The sequence below is a fragment of the Nelumbo lutea genome, chromosome 5, assembly GCF_056320005.1.
Source record: "Nelumbo lutea isolate HS-2025 chromosome 5, American lotus-T2T, whole genome shotgun sequence".
NCBI classification, from domain to species: domain Eukaryota; kingdom Viridiplantae; phylum Streptophyta; class Magnoliopsida; order Proteales; family Nelumbonaceae; genus Nelumbo; species Nelumbo lutea.
This window is the reverse complement of record NC_142688.1, coordinates 53,002,800-53,020,958: the sequence shown is the minus strand read 5'-3', so window position 1 is coordinate 53,020,958 and position 18,159 is coordinate 53,002,800. Positions and strand designations below refer to the sequence as shown.

At 38.5% G+C, this 18,159-nt stretch overlaps 1 protein-coding gene across 1 annotated transcript in view; it reads right to left on the bottom strand.

The window, feature by feature from the left end:
• Positions 1 to 18,159, bottom strand: part of LOC148852427 (alpha/beta-Hydrolases superfamily protein) — a 73,794-nt gene that overhangs the window by 50,990 nt on the left and 4,645 nt on the right. Inside the window, exons 3-6 of the mRNA XM_088945106.1 lie at positions 16,034 to 16,444; positions 15,831 to 15,920; positions 12,082 to 12,143; positions 10,866 to 10,966 (exon numbers count right to left, since the gene is read on the bottom strand). Of these exons, the coding sequence (XP_088801232.1) occupies positions 10,866 to 10,966; positions 12,082 to 12,143; positions 15,831 to 15,920; positions 16,034 to 16,290 (510 nt within the window). The 5' untranslated portion in view covers positions 16,291 to 16,444. The remainder of the gene's footprint in view (positions 1 to 10,865; positions 10,967 to 12,081; positions 12,144 to 15,830; positions 15,921 to 16,033; positions 16,445 to 18,159) is intronic.

Below are 18,159 nucleotides of genomic sequence, written 5' to 3'. Positions count from 1 at the left end.
CAGGTTGTGTTTACAGTGACCAAATGGTGTAAGGGCTGTTGCTGGTGGCCGAATGGTGTAGGGGCAACTGTAGATGGCTGAATGGTGCAAGGTGTAATGCAATGGTACTAGTTGAGTTCTTGTTGGTCTTGTTGTGCCCTCTTAAAAGCGTTAAAGCAGGTCTGTATTGTGTGTGACAGCTATGGCTATGTGGTGGTGCTTGTGATGCACAAACTCTATTGAGTAGTTGCAAGAGAGCTTGCATGTGGTTAGTAAGTGCTGAATTAATGTCGGTGTAGTCTGTGTTTTTTGTGAAATCAGTAGTGGTGTAGATAAGAACAAAGGCGTGAGTATCTATCATTGTGTTTAGGGATTGCTGTAGGTTCTAGAACATCAAACTCTTGACAGCAGCACTTACTTGGTGATTGGGAATTCAGATTAGAGGCAGCATTGAAAGAGTATCATGGCAGCAATGGGAGATGGCTGTAGTGATCAGAAACCTAGTGTGGTGGTTTCCTCTGACTATCTAGGTGTACAGATGACCTCAATTAAACTGAATGGTGAGAATTATGTTCCATGGGCCAAGTCAGTGGAAGTTTTTCTCAAGGCAAAGAGAAAAGTGAAGCATGTGAAAGAAGATAAACCACCAGCTGACTCTCCAGGGTTTGATAATTGGGAACAGGAGGATGCTCAAATCATGACATGGCTATGGAACAATATGGAACCCAAAATAAGTGCCAACTTCATGTTCTTAGATACAGCTAAGGACATATGGGAACATGCCAAGAAGCTGTATTCTGGGCAAGATAATACTACAAGGGTATATCAGCTCTATCAAGAATACTTTGGTATGCAACAAGGAAATAAAACCCTAGAAGAATACTATTCCAGTATGAAAAACCTCATAAATGAACTCAATGTCTATCATCCTCTCACTCCAGATGTTAAGGTTCAGCAAGAACAGAGGGAACAACTAAATGTCACAAGGTTCTTAGTGGGGTTGAAATCAGAGTATGAACTAGTTAGGGCCCAAATATTGGAGGGCTCTACCCTTCCTACACTTGAGTAAGTGTTTGCTAGGCTTCGCAGGATTTCTTTGGGACAGACAGAGAATCCCACACAGTCTGATAGATCAGCTTTTGTGACAGCTAGAGGAGGTGGACGTTGTACGAAAGGGGGAGGACATGCCTCCCGAGGAGGTCGTGGTGGTTTCATATTTGGCCGTGGTGGTGGTCGTGACTCAGGGGGAGGCTGTGGCAAAGAAAAAGGCAGCTCTACAAGGAAGTGTACCCACTGTGGTAGGGAAGGACATTTGGTAAATTTCTGTTATGATCTCCATGGCCGCCCTACTTCTAAATGGGCCAATCACGTTGTTGCTGGTGGGGTTGATGTCAGTGATAATCAACAGGCAGACCTAACTCCTTCCACATCTACATCTGTTTCTGGAAGGGAGATGGTGAGTGTATCGCGTGATGAGTATGAGCAGTTCCTTCAATCCACTTCACAGCACACTACTGCTACTCTTGCCCACTCAGGTATAGCTTGCCTGTCATCTAAAACCTTTCCTTGGATTATTGACTCTGGAGCCTCTGATCACATGACCGGGACTCCAGGTGTGTTCTCTTCTCTCTCTGAAACTTCCACATCTCAAACTGTTACCCTTGCCAATGGTTTCTCCTCTCCCATCTATGGTGTTGGCAATGTTGACATGGCTTCTCTTTCTTTATCATCTGTTCTATATGTCCCTAAGTTTCCATTCAATCTTATGTCTATTAGTAAATTAACCAAGACTCTTAACTGCTCTGTTACTTTTTTCCCTTCCTCTTGTGTTTTTTAGGATCTCAGGACGGGGAAGAAGATTGGTGAGGGGCATGAAGCTGGTGGACTGTATTATCTTGACGGTGGTGGATCGTCAGTTGCACTTCAAACTTCACTCACTCCTCTACAATGGCATTGTCGACTAGGACATCCTTCCCTCAAGGCACTCAAGATACTAGTTCCGTCTTTGAGTCATTTGTCAGTGTTATAGTGTGAGTCATGTCAGTTTGGGAAACATCATCGTGTTTCCTTCAGTCCTAGAGTTGAAAGTCGTATGTTGAGTCCTTTTGCTTTGGTTCATTCAGATGTTTGGGGCCCGATCAAAATAGAGTCTTATAATGGTTACAAGTATTTTGTCACTTTTATTGATGATTGTTCAAGAATGACATGGATTTATTTAATGAAAGAAAGGAGTGAGTTATTTTCCATTTTTCAAAAATTCCATGCTGAAATACGTACACAATTTGCTGTTCCAATCAAAGTTCTTCATTCAGATAATGGTCGTGAATATTTTCTAATTTCCTTTCAACAATATTTAGAACAGCATGGCATCATTCATCAAACTTCATGTGCATCCACTCCTCAAAAAAATGGGGTGGCTGAATGGAAGAACCGTCATCTCCTTGAAACGGCTCGGTCTATTCTTCATCATATGAGTGTTCCTAAACGGTTTTGGAGTGATGTTGTACTTACTGCGTGTTTCCTCATTAATCGGATGCCCTCCTTTATTCTTCATGGTCGGTCTCCCTTCTCTATCTTGTTCCCCACCTTGTCTCCCTTTCCATTAACACCTCGTATCTTTGGTTGTGTGTGCTTTGTTCACAATTCGAGTCCTAGAATAGACAAGTTGGATTCACGCTCCATTAAGGGTGTCTTTCTTGGATACTCTCGGACTCAAAAAGGGGTACAAGTGTTACAATCCCATTACTCGGAAGTGCTATGTCTGTCCTGATGTCACCTTTTTTGAGTCTGCTCCCTTCTTCTCAGGAACTGAAGCATCTTCATCTCCACCTTTACTTCCTCTTCCTCTTCCGGTTAGTGATCCCGTTCCGGGTGTTCCTGTTGGAGTTGATTCGTCACCTCATCCAGTGCGGATTCCTACTAAACGACCACCAATTCGGCAAGTGTATACACGTCGATCGACACCGGCCCCTCCTCCAGCTTCTACCTTGTTCGCGGATCCTGTCGTTGCTCCTGTTGCTGAACCCTCAGGACTTGATCTACCCATTGCCTTACGGAAAGGTAAACGTAGTTCTACTCTCCATCCCATTTCCAATTTTGTTTCAGTATCTCGCCTTTCCACCTCACATCGCCAATTTGTTTCACTATTGTCATCTATTTCCATACCTAACAATGTCCAAGAGGCTCTTAGTTCACCTGGGTGGAGGCAGGCAATGGAGGAGGAACTCTCTGCTCTTCAGCATACTCACACGTGGGAGCTCACTACCCTTCCTCCTGGTAAGCATGTTGTGGGTTGTAAATGGGTGTATACTGTTAAATACTTTCCAAATGGTAGTGTGGAGCGTCTGAAAGCCAGACTTGTTGCTAAAGGTTATTCACAGTTGTATGGAGTGGACTATATGGAGACCTTCTCTCCAGTGGCTAAGATTAGCTCTATCCATGTGTTAATTTCCCTAGCTGTTATGTATGATTGGCCCCTATTTCAACTTGACATAAAAAATGTCTTCCTTCATGGTGACCTTATAGAGAAGGTATATATGGAGCAACCACCTGGGTTTGTTGCTCGGGGGGAGGCTGGTAAGGTGTGCAGACTAAAAAAGGCAATTTATGGGTTGAAACAATCGCCTCGTGCTTGGTTCGGGAAGTTTAGTGAAGTGGTGAAGAATTTTGGAATGAAACAATGTCAGGTTGATCACTCAGTGTTCAGCTATGACTCAGAAGCTGGAAAGATTTTGTTAGTAGTCTATGTGGATGATATTGTCATAACTGGTAGTGACAAATTGGGGATCGACAAACTAAAGGTCTTTCTGCAAAATCATTTTCAAACAAAAGACCTTGGGACATTGAAGTATTTCTTTGGTATAGAAGTTGCTAGATCAAGACAAGGTGTAAACCTGTGCCAAAGAAAATATGTTCTCGATCTATTGGACGAAACAGGACTGTTAGGTGCAAAACCGGCTGAGACTCCTATGGAACCAAATGTTAAGTTGAGCAGTGATACAGGGGAAATATTTGATGATCCTGGAAGGTATAGACAACTAGTAGGGAAGCTGAACTATTTGACTATCACGAGACCAAACATCACCTTTGCAGTCAGTGTGGTGAGCCAATTTATGCAGAACCCTCGTATATCTCACTGGGATGTAGTTCTTAGAATTGTAAGATATCTGAAGAGAGCTCCGAGTGGGCTATTGTATAAACCAGGAGGAAAACTTGAAGTAGTTGGGTACACGGATGCAGATTGGGCGGGCTCTGTGTCTGATAGAATATCTACTACAGGTTATTGCACATTTCTTGGAGGAAATCTTGTGACGTGGAAGAGTAAAAAGCATATGGTTGTGGCTAGAAGCAGTGCTGAAGCCGAGTACAGAGCCATGGCACACACTACATGTGAATTAGTGTGGTTGAGGAATCTCCTACAAGAAATCGGGTTCCACATGGATAAACCTATGAAGTTGTACTGTGACAATCAAGCTGCGCTCCATATCTCATCCAACCCTGTTTTTCATGAGAGAACAAAGCACATAGAGATTGATTGCCACTTTGTGAGGGAGAAGGTTCTTACTGGAGAGATAAGCACAGAACATGTAGGCTCAGGTGATCAGTGGGCATATTTGTTTACAAAAGCCTTAAGCTCAGGGAGAGTGAACTATATATGTAACAAGCTGGGATTATATGACATATATTCTCCAGCTTGAGGGGGAGTGTTAGAGTTAGCCGAGTAAGGGTAGATTAGTCAACTCACCTTGGTTAAGTTATGAGCTTATGTGGCAGTCTTATTAGAGGTTCTCTGTCCCATACTTAAGTATGGGCAGTTTAGTCCTTATACATTTAATTAGAGCCTAATCACTATTAAGAGGTCGACTGATAGGGTTTAGCTCTCAGGTTCGACAGTTCTTTCATCTTCTTCTTCTCCTCCTCTTCTTCTTCTTCTCCTTCTCTTTCTTCTTCTCCTTACTGGTTCAGACTACTATAGCAACAGTAGAAACACCCGCAATCTCTTTTTTTCCTTAATTGCATTGTTTCAAGTAGTTAATGTGATCTAAAACATATTGCATTCTTGATTCTCTGAGTCGCCTTTGTAGCACGCCCCTCGAGGCAAGCACGAACAAGTCTATGTTAGGGTCTGAAATTCTTATTTCTCACATAAAAAATAATGATTGTACAACTTTCATTGCCTTTAAAGAAGATATTTTATTGCAATGAATGAATGAACAACATAAGCAAATTAGGAGTTCTCAACTTCGGTTGTTCATTCATTCATTGCAATAAAATATCTTCTGAAAAGGCAATGAAAGCTGTAAAATCATTATTTTTTATGTGAGAAATAAGAATTTCAGACCCTAACATAGACTTGTTTGGCCTTGCCTCGTAGGGCGTGGTCGGGGGTCCGGGGACGAAGCCCCCGGCCCAGCCGTTAGACTCAAAAAATAGCAAAAAGAGCAAAATTTTAAAAAGGCGCATGCCTGGGCTGAGGCGCGAGGCGTATCAAGCACACTAGGCGCGCACCTTTTGAAAGAGGTGCGCCTAAGACCTGGGCGAGGCACATACCCCAAAATGCGCCTCGCCTGTGCGCCTAGGCACACCTTTTAAACCATTAGCTGAATGGGGTGTTGAATCCAAGTATACGAGAGGGAACCCTATTAATCAGGAAAATTGCATCACCCCAAAACCGAACTGGAACAGAAGATGTGATCATCATGCTTCTTGCAATCTCAACAATGTGTCTATTCTTCCTCTTTGCAACACCATTCTGCTGTGGACTGCAAGAACAACTGCTCTAATGGATAGCTCCATACTCTAACAGATACAAAGCAAGGTTATTTTCAAAATATTCCCTAGCATTGTTTAATCTGAACACCTTCACTCGTACCCCACACTGTGTTAACACCATCTTATGAAATTGCCGAACTAAGGATGGTACCTCATCACGGGATCTCATTAAGTAAATCCAAGAATACCGAGAAAACCATCCACAAATAAAAGGAAATATCGGTAGCCACCCATAGAAGGAACATGGTATGGTCCCCACACATCAGTATGAATAATATCAAAAACAGATGAACACCTTTTATTCTAGCTTTAAAGGAATGTCTACAATGTTTTCCAAGCTGACAACCTTCACACTCTAAACTGGACAAATTAACAGATTCAAATAGCTTTGGAAATAAGAAACGCAAAGAAGAAAAAGACAAATGACCCAAACGATTATGCCAAAGCATAATCTGACTCAATATTCCTGCTAACATGATGAGTCTGATGATGAGGAAGCGCATCCAGTAGGAAGATTCCACTCACTTCACAACCACTCCCAATCGTCCTTTTTGAATCCAGATCTTGCAAAATACAATAGCCATGAAAAAAAATCACTGAGCAATTCGAGTTCTTAGTCAAACTACTAACAGATAACAAGTTAGTACTCAATTTGGGAACATGAAGGACAGAGGGTAGGGAAATGGAATCAACAATCTTGACAGACCCCTTCCCAGCAATAGGAACATGAGATCCATCGACTGTGGAGACTCTGTCTCTGCCAGAACAGAGTTGGTAAGAAGAAAAAATAGTGGAACTATGGGTCATGTGCTCTAAGGCTCAAGAATCTATAATCCAAGGAGGTCCCCCCCCCCCCTTACCTGTAATAGAAACATAGTTTGCAATGGCATGTGAACTACCTATATGAGCAAAGGAAGTAGAATGTCCACCACCAGAACCACCTGTACCTAGTTGTCCACCTATTACTGGATTGGGGCTGACTATATCTCGCTGATTTAGGAACTGCCCGTATCTCTCAAGTTCGGGCAGCAACTGCAACAGACTCCAAAGTAGCTGTAGAAGGGGGGCCAGGTATGTCACTAGTGGCTGCCATGTTAGCATTTCCCTCCTTGTTTTTAAGTCTATTCGGCACAAGATGAGGATGAAGCTTCCAGCAAGTATCTCTTGTGTGTTTAGGCTTCTTACAATAGTCACAAATCAAATCCTTCTTATCTTCCTTCCTAATTTCACTACCACCCCGGTCTCCACTCTGTTTAGGTTTCACAGTCTAACCATACCTGATTGTTCAAAACCAGAATTCTTCTTCATCATCACATTCCTCCTACTCTCTTCCCTTGATACAAAGGCATATTGCCTGAGAGTAACACTGTCCCTGGAAAGGATATATTGCCTTGCAATATCATATTCGGGATTAAGACCAGCAAGAAATTCAAAGACCCTATACTTTTCCAAGACCTTCTGGTAGGCAACTGCATCCTTAGTGATTTCCCAAACAACTGTCTCCAGATGGTCAATCTCCTGCCACAGGGTTTTAAGGGCTGAAAAATAAACAGCAATAGGTCTATCTCCCTGCTTGGTAGCAATAATCCGATTCCTCAATTGATAGGTCCTAGCAACATTTTCACTCTATGAGTAGGTTTCTGCAACCCCATTCCATATTTCCTTAACTGTATTTTCCCACAAAAAGTTTTTACTCATATGAGGCAGCATTGAATTGCACAGCCAAGTCATTACCATATAATTCTCCTATACCCACCAAGAGCTGTTAGTCTCAGATTTCACATCCTCACCAGTGATATACCCCAACTTCCCACAAGCACCAATGGCCATCTTTGCAGATTGTGACCATTCTAAATAGTTTGTACCATCTAACTTAACTGTAGTGATGGTCCCAGCCCCGAAAAGGTCTCCGACACCTCCTCCCACTAGTCCCATTTCAGTCCCGGGTTTGTTTTCAGCTTCGTTACCCTCTATAATTCCCAAAGATCACTTTAAGATGAAAGAATATGAAATAAATCCCTTCAGGTGCCACAGACACCCTTCTGGTACCCCAGATGATACTCCCACAAAAGATTCCCTTTCTACAGAACGGGAGAAGAAAGAGAAGTGGTAGTCGCTCTCTCCAGAGACCTCCATAAGAGGTAGGACTTGAACCGCCCTCTTCAGAAAACTCCAAGGAACCCTAAAAATTAGGGCGCCACTTCCTAGGTCAAAACTGAAGAGTCCAATAAAAGCAGGACTCTCCCCCTTTCTCTAGTTCTTCCTGAATTTGATGGGAAACCCTAGACCAGCCACAAGGTAAAACAAATCCATCAAAAAATCCAAAAATTGGGCTTACCTGAGGTCTTCGATCAGCCTCTCATATCACCATGCAGTCGGCCGATCTAGGGCTGCATGATAGAGCAGCTCAAGAAACCTTCGGCTTGCTCTGATACCAAGTAGAAGTTGCTGATAACTGATTCCAATGTAGACTTTGTGAAGAAAAGTAAAAGACACTGAAAGGTTTCAGCAAGAGAGCAAAAGAGAGAGAGAATAAGAAGACAGAGTGGGATGAAGCCAGAATTGAATATAGTTCTGGCCACCAACCCCTCATTGATTTATATACTTAAAATAAAAGAATTGAAGATTACAAGAATGCCCTTAGTAGGGCGGCTACTTTAAGTAGCTGAACAGTCATAACTTAGAAAACATAAACTAATGGGCCTAAAGCCCAATAACTTCCTAACTTAACAACTTAAAAATAAAAATAAAGGATTGGGCCCAATAACTTGAAATTGGACCAACTCAACATAAATCATGACATAATCAAGAAGTTTTGGTACAATCAAAGTGCCACATAGGAACAATTAGGTGCCACATAGAACAATCAAAGTGGGAATGCCTACCCCCTAATACAAAAAACATCTTCCAATACCCCCATGCAAAATGTGATATGGCCATTTCAAGCAAGTTAAATCTGCCTAACGAAATTCATTTTTTAAACATTAAAGTAAAATCACCTATGTGGTGCTTATGTGAAACCAAAACAAAAACATAACACCACAGTTCCCAATACCGCCCTAGTACTTAAATTCATAATCTTCAAAATTTGTAGGGCAGTGGGGCACCTAAAGAAATTTTCAGTATTGGTTCACTTTTACCAGAAGTATTTGCCAATCATCCCATAATGAAAGATCTGAATGTCAGCATAATGACCACAAGAAATAGGAACTTTCCTCTTCCCCTTTAAATGAAATATGGCATAGAAAAGCCAAATGAAATATCATCATTTAATTATCAAGTTAAAATCCCTGAAAGTTAAAATTATCTTTTCTTTCAATGATTCAAGTGGTTTGCTGAGTCACTACTAAGAACTTCAGGCAACGAAACTGTCATAAAGTCCAAATAGTAATATCATAGATTTACCAACAATCTTTAGAGACAAGATTTTCTTTTTTTTTTTGACAAGTAAAAGAAAAAAAATCATTAAAAGGAAAAAAGGAATATAAGCTGGGAGGTGATAAGGCAACACCAAACAACAACAAGAAAATAAACTACGTAACTTCAAATGTCCATATTACAATTTGTAATCCCACCCCCTCCCATAAGCTTTCCCCAACATTATCTCACTCGACCTGAAAAAACTCTGGAAAGATCAAAACATTCCAGAATAGCAATCTTGTTCCAGCTCAACCTCCAGTACCTTCCTATCTATTTCTTCCAAAAACCCCTTCACTCCTCTCCAACCTCGTCCCTGTCACTTTCTTCTCCTTCCATTTACCTCCCCCCTCTCTAATAACTTTTTTTTTATTTTTTTCTTCCCTTCTGTTCCTTTCAAACTGCTCGATTTCCCTTCTAAACACACTCTCCCCTCCCAAAAAACAAAAATAAATAAATAAACCAAGAGATTTACCCCCCTCCACCTTTCTCTCCACAAGCTTCTCAATTTTTATGTTCTTCTCCCCTAAACCTCCCTCTTTTGAGACCTCCTCCCCTCTAGGCCCACACCAGCCTCGCTTCCCTCCTGAATCCTTTTTCCTAATACCTCCAACTCACTCACCCCCCTCCTGTCCCCAATTTCTTTAAAATCTTGAATGTTTATTCTTCTTTTTCTAATGTAGACCCTTTCCTGCTGTTCATCACTTTCTTCCAGGTTGTTAAACTTTCTCTTTCTTTTATTTCCCTTCTCACCATCCTCTTCAGCTTTGATTACCTCCTCCCTTATCCTGTCAACCTCTTCCAATGTTTTTGAATCAAATAGTGGATTCAAACTTCCTCATTATTCAGACAGTCAGCAATGTCTAAAGTTCTTGACCCCAACTCAACAATCTCCTTTCTTCTTATCATCACTGAGTAGTTCACCTGGTTGGTGTTATCTTTCTCCTTATCCTTATCTTCCCTCCTTGCATTCCTCAACACTCTGTCCCCGCCAACAAAATCAGGTTCCTCATGCAGTTCTGCAGTCGGTGAGAGGATCTAAATTGAAGAAATACCAACCTGTCGTCCTGTCCATGAACACAACTGCGATCTTGAGAACCCATCGCCTCTTCATATGTTGACTTTCCTCTCAGCTGCTGATTGATTTATTATGCAAAGAAAGTCCAGGTCCTTTCTTTGCACAAGACTAAAATAAAAAGTATTTGACCTATATTCTGTCAAATGGTTAGTAGATAGCCTTCAAAAAAAATGGTTAGTAGATAGTGACTCAGTGGACAAACTAGTTTTCACCAGTAACTATTTTTGCATTATACCCTAGGAAGATTTTAACTTCTTTTTGATTGGCAACAAGAAATACATCATCAGAATGGGTGATTAGAAAAGGGCTTGGCAATTAGCAAGTATAGGAGGCACCCCCCAAATATCACATCACCTTATAGAACAGCATGTGATGAGGAAGAAAACTATCCAATTAAAGAGAAAAGGGTTGATCAGTGCTAAAATGTTGACTCTCCCTCTACTTAGCGTAAATTGAAACAACAGTGCCCTTGTTGGCAGCCGTACATATAGAACAAGATAAAAGGGAAAAACTGAATATGGTATGCTACAATATAGTGTATGTTACCATATAGAGCTAATTCAAAAAACAATTAGAAACACACTTGCAAAGAAGATATGATGTAAAAGAAGAGACTTACAGATGAAGCAGAATCACTTGTCAATCCAGGGATCACTACCAGAATAGGGGTTTTATCATCTTTAGAAATGGTGGTATTCATGTGGGAAGCCCCTCTCGTAACTGTAGAGTAAGCATATTCAGGAATTAGAAAAAAAAAAAAAAATACCAGTTTACCATAGTTATTGTAGACTCAGTGAAGTTATTATTCTTCTACCAGATTATAAATATTGGGACCCCATATAGTTGGGATAAAGCTTAGATGATGATGATGATGAGTTGATGGCATTTACAAAGTTTAGTTAAACATAAACCTGTTCCGCATGAAAGTTACTCCTATGTATGTCTATGATTATTAAATTTTATATTGAGTAAAATGTTTTCGAAAGAAAATAAAAAAGTATCCAGCAAATTTAGTAATATAAAATTTAACGATCATAGACATGCATAGGACTATCTTTCTTGCAGAAGAGGTTCAACTGTAACTAAACTTTGTAGATATCATCATCATCATCTAAGCCTTATCCCAACTATATGGAATCAGTTACATGAATCCTGTTTCACCACATTGTTCTTTTTAATTCCATATCCATTGTTAAATTATGAGTGCTTAAATCATTTCTTACTACTTCAGGCAATGTGTATTTTGGTCTGTCCCTAGCAGCCTATCCCTTCTAGCCCTTTCAACTTGCAATAGATCAATTCTTCTTATAGTTGCTGTAGATGGAATTCCATGCACATGACCAAAGTACCAAACCATCTTAGTTTACTTCTCTCATTTTATCACCTATTGGAGGTACTCTAAGGTTCCTTCAAAGACTTCATTTCTGACCCTAAACATTGTAAATGTCATGGCTTAAAATCCAATTGATATCTTGATATTTTTTCCATATCTAATGCAGATATACTAAAAATATGTTGATCTCAGATGATCATTGAATGAAAGTATATTGATAAGAAAATGTGTTCTTGAAAACAGATAATAAATCCTTTATATTTCTAAGATTCTGAGCATAAACATTAAATGTTCAAACCCAAATATGGGGAGAAAACAACCTAAGAAGGAAAATAATACATGGAACGTGTTATTAAAACAAAAAGTCAATTTACAAATGTAGATTACAACAAATAGAATCATACTTTTAAATGCAAAAAAAAAAATGCCTCTGCCACTTGAGATCCATTTGGCAGTTAGATACATGCAAATATTTGATGAAAATAAAAAATACCTAACTTACCATCAGAATGCATCAACCAATCCAAAGCTACAGTTCCACCATCAGGTGTATGGAATAGCTGCCTGAAAAAAATATAACAATCATACTTATATAAGAATAATGAATTAGAATTTCAAGACACTTCCTTTAGTAATGCTAATAAACAGTATCTTCTGCAACTTTAGTGTTTTTGAACCCACAAACATGGTGGAACCCATTGAAAAAACACAAAGCATTACAAGAACAATCGGACATATCCTTCAGGAGTCCTTGGTCTGTAGGGCAAAGAAGACTTAAAAGAGTTGCATGAAGTTCACTAGCATTCCTCCACTACTTTTGAATGATATGCAAAAGAAGACATCACACATGACAGGACATCACATAACTATTATTGCATACAAACAAGCAACTTGAGATGCCAATTCAGTAAAGAGACGTATACATATCAAGAAGTTAAAGTTGTTTTTCTTTATATCAAAAACAACAGAATATATTATTACCACATAAAGATTGTACAAATAAAATAGTGTGTAATTTCTCCCTTCACAAGACATAAAAGGAGAGAACAGAGACACAGGCTTACAAAATGAGATAACCTTATTCTGCCAAAATCAGCCCATTTCATATGAAAAAAAAAACAAAAAAACAAAAAAACAAAAAAAATAGAAAAAGACACTCTCCTACTTGCCAGCTTGAGATTTTACCATCTGAAAATGCAATGGCTCCTACCCATAAAATAGAAAAAGAAACCATACTCCAAACTAGAGAGCTGAAAACATCCTATGGAATAATTGTGTGTAAAGGAATTATGCGCTTCCAGTCAGCTTTTCTTCAAGGTTGGTGATGGCTCAACAATCAAATTCTGGGAAGATGAATGATTGGGTATGGGAAAGCTTCGTCAGCTTTGTCCTAGACTGTAAAGATTGGGGATGAAAAATAGCTCTGTTGCAGAAACTTTTGAGATTATTCAAGGTAGAGCTGTGTGGTGCCCAAAGTTCAGGAGATCTCTCTTTGATTGGGAAATTCAAGAGTGTGTATCTACTTGAAAGACTTCAATCATCTGAAACTCAGGTGGAAAGGAAGGACACAATATGATGGAAAGAGTCTCAAAATGGTCTATTCTCAATCAAATCTTTTTACAAGGCTTTGTCAAGGTCTAATGGAGGAAACCCAGAGATAAGAGGAATTTAGGGAAACCCTGTTCCTCCAAGGGTGGAAGCTTTTGCATGGTTAGTAGCATTAGACAGCAGGTTGACATTAAATCATCTTTAAAACAGAGGTTTTCACTTAGCCATCAAGTGCTATCTTTGTGAGAATGTTTATCATTTGTTTGTCGAATGCCCCTACTCAAAGTTCTTATGGGGTTTCTTCTTTAGTCTACTCAAGACTAATTGAAGGGTTCTCAGTTTGACAGAAGAGATATTTTCCAAGTGGCCAAGTGTAAGTGGAAATGTCAACGCAAAGATTGTTTGGAGCTACATTCCTTTTGTTGTTTGTTGGGAATTATGGAAAGAAAGAAATAGGAAAATATTTTAAGAGAAGGATCAAGCAAGGGAACGTATCACCTTACTATGCAGTAAAAGGATAATGGATTGGGTGTTTCATTCACCCAGAGTTTGAAGAAGTCAAAAAAGAAGACCTTGGTTCTGGTTTTTGAAACACTCTGGATTTGGCTTAATGTTTCTCATGGTGTTGGATTTTGTGCTTTTTTCTTTTTTCCATTCAATGTCCTTTTTTGTTTTTGTTCTCTGCTATGGCTTTGTAGCTAATGGTGATACCTCATCACTACTTGATGAACCTTTTTTTCCTCTATTAATAAATTTCTTTTGTATTTATTACCAAGAAAACTCCCTAATCTAGGGTCCAAATGAAGTAGAAGACTAAGATAGAAACTAACCCTCCCCCTGGCACACACACACACACACTAAAAATGATAGTTCTCTTTCATGTTTTCTTTACCTTTAGGCCTTGTTCATTTTCCGGGAAGTAGGAGCAGGTAAGTTGGTAAGTCCCACGGAAAAGAAATAAACCCACATTCATATTTCAGTATCAATGGGTCCCGCGGAAAAGAACAACAAAGTGGCTCATTTACCTAGGGAAGTAATACTCTCCTCGAACTTGGGTAAATTACTTACCCATGTGCACCGAAAATCACTAATACATGATGGGACAATATTGTCCCTTCAATAATGCCACTTTTTTGAATAAATTGGTCATTGACTCATTGTACACCTTTGCCTGGGGAATAAAACACTTCTTATCCAGGTAAGTATTTCCCAAGAAACACTTGCCCAAATAAGTCCATTTACCCAAGTAAGTCATTTACCAAGACGGAAAGAAACTTTATTGCTAAATAGTAAACATTGTCAATAGTCAACATCGATTGTAACAAGATTTGGTATTGAATTTAGATATGCTGCAATAAACTACCAGTCACTTGCTTAAAGCAAACCCTGCAACTTTATTAGTAGCATCTCATATTTACTCATAAACACAATACAACCCTTACAGAAGATGGTGAGTACGCTTGAAGAGGACCTACTCATAATTTGTAGGCAGAATTTTTTCCCCATCAATTTGATCTTATCTCATAGCAAAATTTTCAACTCTACCTGCATGCAAGGTTTTCCATCAGAACAGGGTACAACTTTCCATCTTGACTTTCAAGGACATGGTGTGTATTTCTTTTTTGTTTGGTCTCTCCACACTTTTACTTATTTTGGTCATTCCATAAAATTATTTTGGGTGCAAATTCCAATAAGAACCACCAATCATGCACTGTATAGTTGATTTCGAGAAGGGGAACTTATTCTGAATCATGGTCCCATTCTAAAACATGAAAACCTTTGTTGACACTGGTACTCCAATGCCTCGTTATGGTAAAAGCTGCATTAATCTAATTCTTTGCTCTGTCGATGTCTCTTGATTGTTTAATTTGCCTACATTATTGGCATAGCTCCATTATTACAACTCTCTTCTTCCACCATGTTCACCTCATGACCCCATGTGCAGTTATCCCTGTTTTTCTTGTGAACAAGCAGAGATGGAGACAAAAGTAGCAAGGACAATTTTGCCTTGATATAAAACCAGTGTAAAACAAGTGGGAGATGTTGACAATGGGAGTGGACTGCTTCAACCAAAAGCACGCAACAAAAGTGAATTATTACATATAAGAAAACAAGATTCTTACTGCTACTTCAAGGCAGACCTTTAGAAGGAAAGGTTTACCACTTCGAAGCATCGCTCTACAAAATGTCTTTGCACTTTATGCCTTAAGAGAAGCACTATAATTCGTACATAGAATAAGGTGCAATGAAGCTTAGAGTTTTATGTAGACATCAACTGTCGATTCCAATGAGAGATTTTCATCAGAGGCAAAGGTGAAAAAGCAAAAAGTAGCTATTTCAACAAGAATATAGGATTCCCTGCAATCTCAAAAGCTTGAACTCGGTATGGAACAAAATACCCATATTATCTAAAGTTTCTTTCATCTATTCTTCTTCTCTCATATAGCTGAGGCATCCCATTTCAGTCTAATATAACTCGGTATGGAACAAAAAGTAGCTACTTTGAAGTCGACCATCAAACACATTGTACAAAACCATCTCCTATCCATCTCCAGGAACAACATTTCTGAGAACAATAATCCCATAATCGAATAGAACACAAAAAAAAAAAAAAAAAAAAATGTACCTATAAAATCAACTCTTCCTACATGGTTGGTATATCGAAAACAGTAACGACAGTTAAATAGATGGATTGACATTCACCTTCTGTAGCTGAAAAAGGGAGGCCTTCCAAAGAAGTTCAGAAAAGCAGTCTGAAAATGTGGACTTGAAAGCCATGGCGTAGCCAAATACCTGTACAAATTGAGACATTAAAGACTTAACTAACAACCAATTTCGACGAATCCGAGTTTCAACCCCAAAACCAAAACTCAAATACAGAAACCAATCCAATTACAAAAAATTACCTTCCGTGAAGAATCCGGCACTTGGAAACAACACCTTCATAGATCTCCGAGAACGAATTGAACGTCAAGGACACAGGATCCCCTCTAAAACTATGCAGGAGATCTCTAACAAAATGAAACTCCAAGAAATTATACAAAAATACCACCAAAACGAATAGAGATCCCAGTACATAGTACAAAATCGGTATCAGCGACGCCGCTTGCAGCAGAAGTTCCAAGGCGGAAACAGGGACCTCTTTTGAATTCCGGAACTCCATAGCCACCTCGACAGATCACCAGAACTCAAAACATGAAAATCCCAGATTTCTAATTTGTTGGGTCTGGCTACCCACTTGGTTCGATCTCGCAGGAGTTGGTTGAGCTAAGAATGAATGTTTGGGGCCCAGAACGACCACGAGGCACGAGAAGAAGCTGGAAAAAAACGATGTCGGATGTTGTGAACTTGTAAGTTGTAATATAAAACAAAGAAAAAGAAGAAGACTTTTGGGCGCCAGATTAAACAGATTTATGACATCCACTCCAGCATCGGGGTTGACGTGGGCGTCAGATTAAACACCTTTTTTCTGACATGTGATCTGAATAATCTCTGCCGTTTATTGGGTCAAATATATACGTTTAATTTAATATTTGCCTTGAATTTTATGAAATATATGATGAAAACTTATTTTTACACTAGTAATTAAACACATGCTTTTCAAGTGATAAATTTCTTTATATTAATTAATTTTAAATATATAATAGTTAATATAGAAAACAAAAATAACAATATGATTAAAAGTAAACTTAAAGGCTTGTAGTAAATATGCGTATGCATTGCATGTGGAAATTTAACATTATAATAAAAATTATTATTATTATAGTAAATATGTGTATGCATTGCATGTAGAAATTTAACATTATAATAATAATAATAATAATAATAGTAATAATAATAATTATTACTATTATTATTGTTATACTTTATATTCCATTTCTATCATAAACAAAAATATTTTTATTTTAACAATTATTTTTATTTAATATGATGAGTATAAAGTTTAGAAATGTTCCCAAATGTTTTCAGCATAGTTCTCTACTTTTTCATTTTGTGTTTTATCTTTTTTTAAATACTAGTGGAATGGCTTGTGCAATACACAGGGTATTTGATATTAATGGTGATGTTTCACTATGCTTTTACATTTCAGGCATAGATGAAAGTTCACATACTCTTCAAGTCCTAAGACAGTTAGATAATGCATAAAAAAAGACTATCCTTACAAAATGTAGGATCTGAATTTTATAATTATAAAATGTTGGTTGCAAATGCATTAGATTGAAACATTAATACACCAAATCAATGATAAAATTACATTCAATGACATTATATATACATACAGTTCTTCCCAATGAAACACAAAATTTATGAAGAATTGGAAATGCCACTCTTAACCGATGTCCTGTTTTGTGATAACTTAAAACTTATGAAAATAATTACTATTAATGGTTAGAATTAAACTAAGCTATTATGTTAATTTAATCAATTAACTGTTGAATAGCAGAAGTCATTATCTGAGATGACTATACTGAAGCATCATGAGGGAGATAAAGACTGTAAAGGGATTTACATCTAGTTTTAATTGGGTAGCAAGAATAGCCAATGCAATGACAAATGCATTGGCTAAGCAAAGGGATAAATAAACAACATCTGTTCTGTGTGCAAGTTGGAAACATAAGGAAAAGAAACATATCATTATAGTAAACAAACCTAAGTTATAGTGGATAAAAATCAAAACAAAAAGTAAAAATTTTTGAAATTTCTCACTTGCTGCTAAAAAGCCTTACCTATCATTATGCTGCATCAAACTACATTTTTGAGAGGAATGATGTATCGATCAACAATTCCATAGTACATCTTCCGCCAGATTCTACTGATAAGAAGAGGAATAATGACACTCCAAAATCCCAATGCATAAAAAATAGCAACACATGAGAAGAAAAATAGGTCTCCATCCATCAATCTTGAACCTCTTTCTTCATTGGCCTGTGATGAGGGGTTGGGTGGCATTGAACAATTGACTTGCAATGGTGGCCCACAAAGCTCTCAATTCCCAATATAACTACTTCCGGTGAAAGTGTGAAAGTTTTCT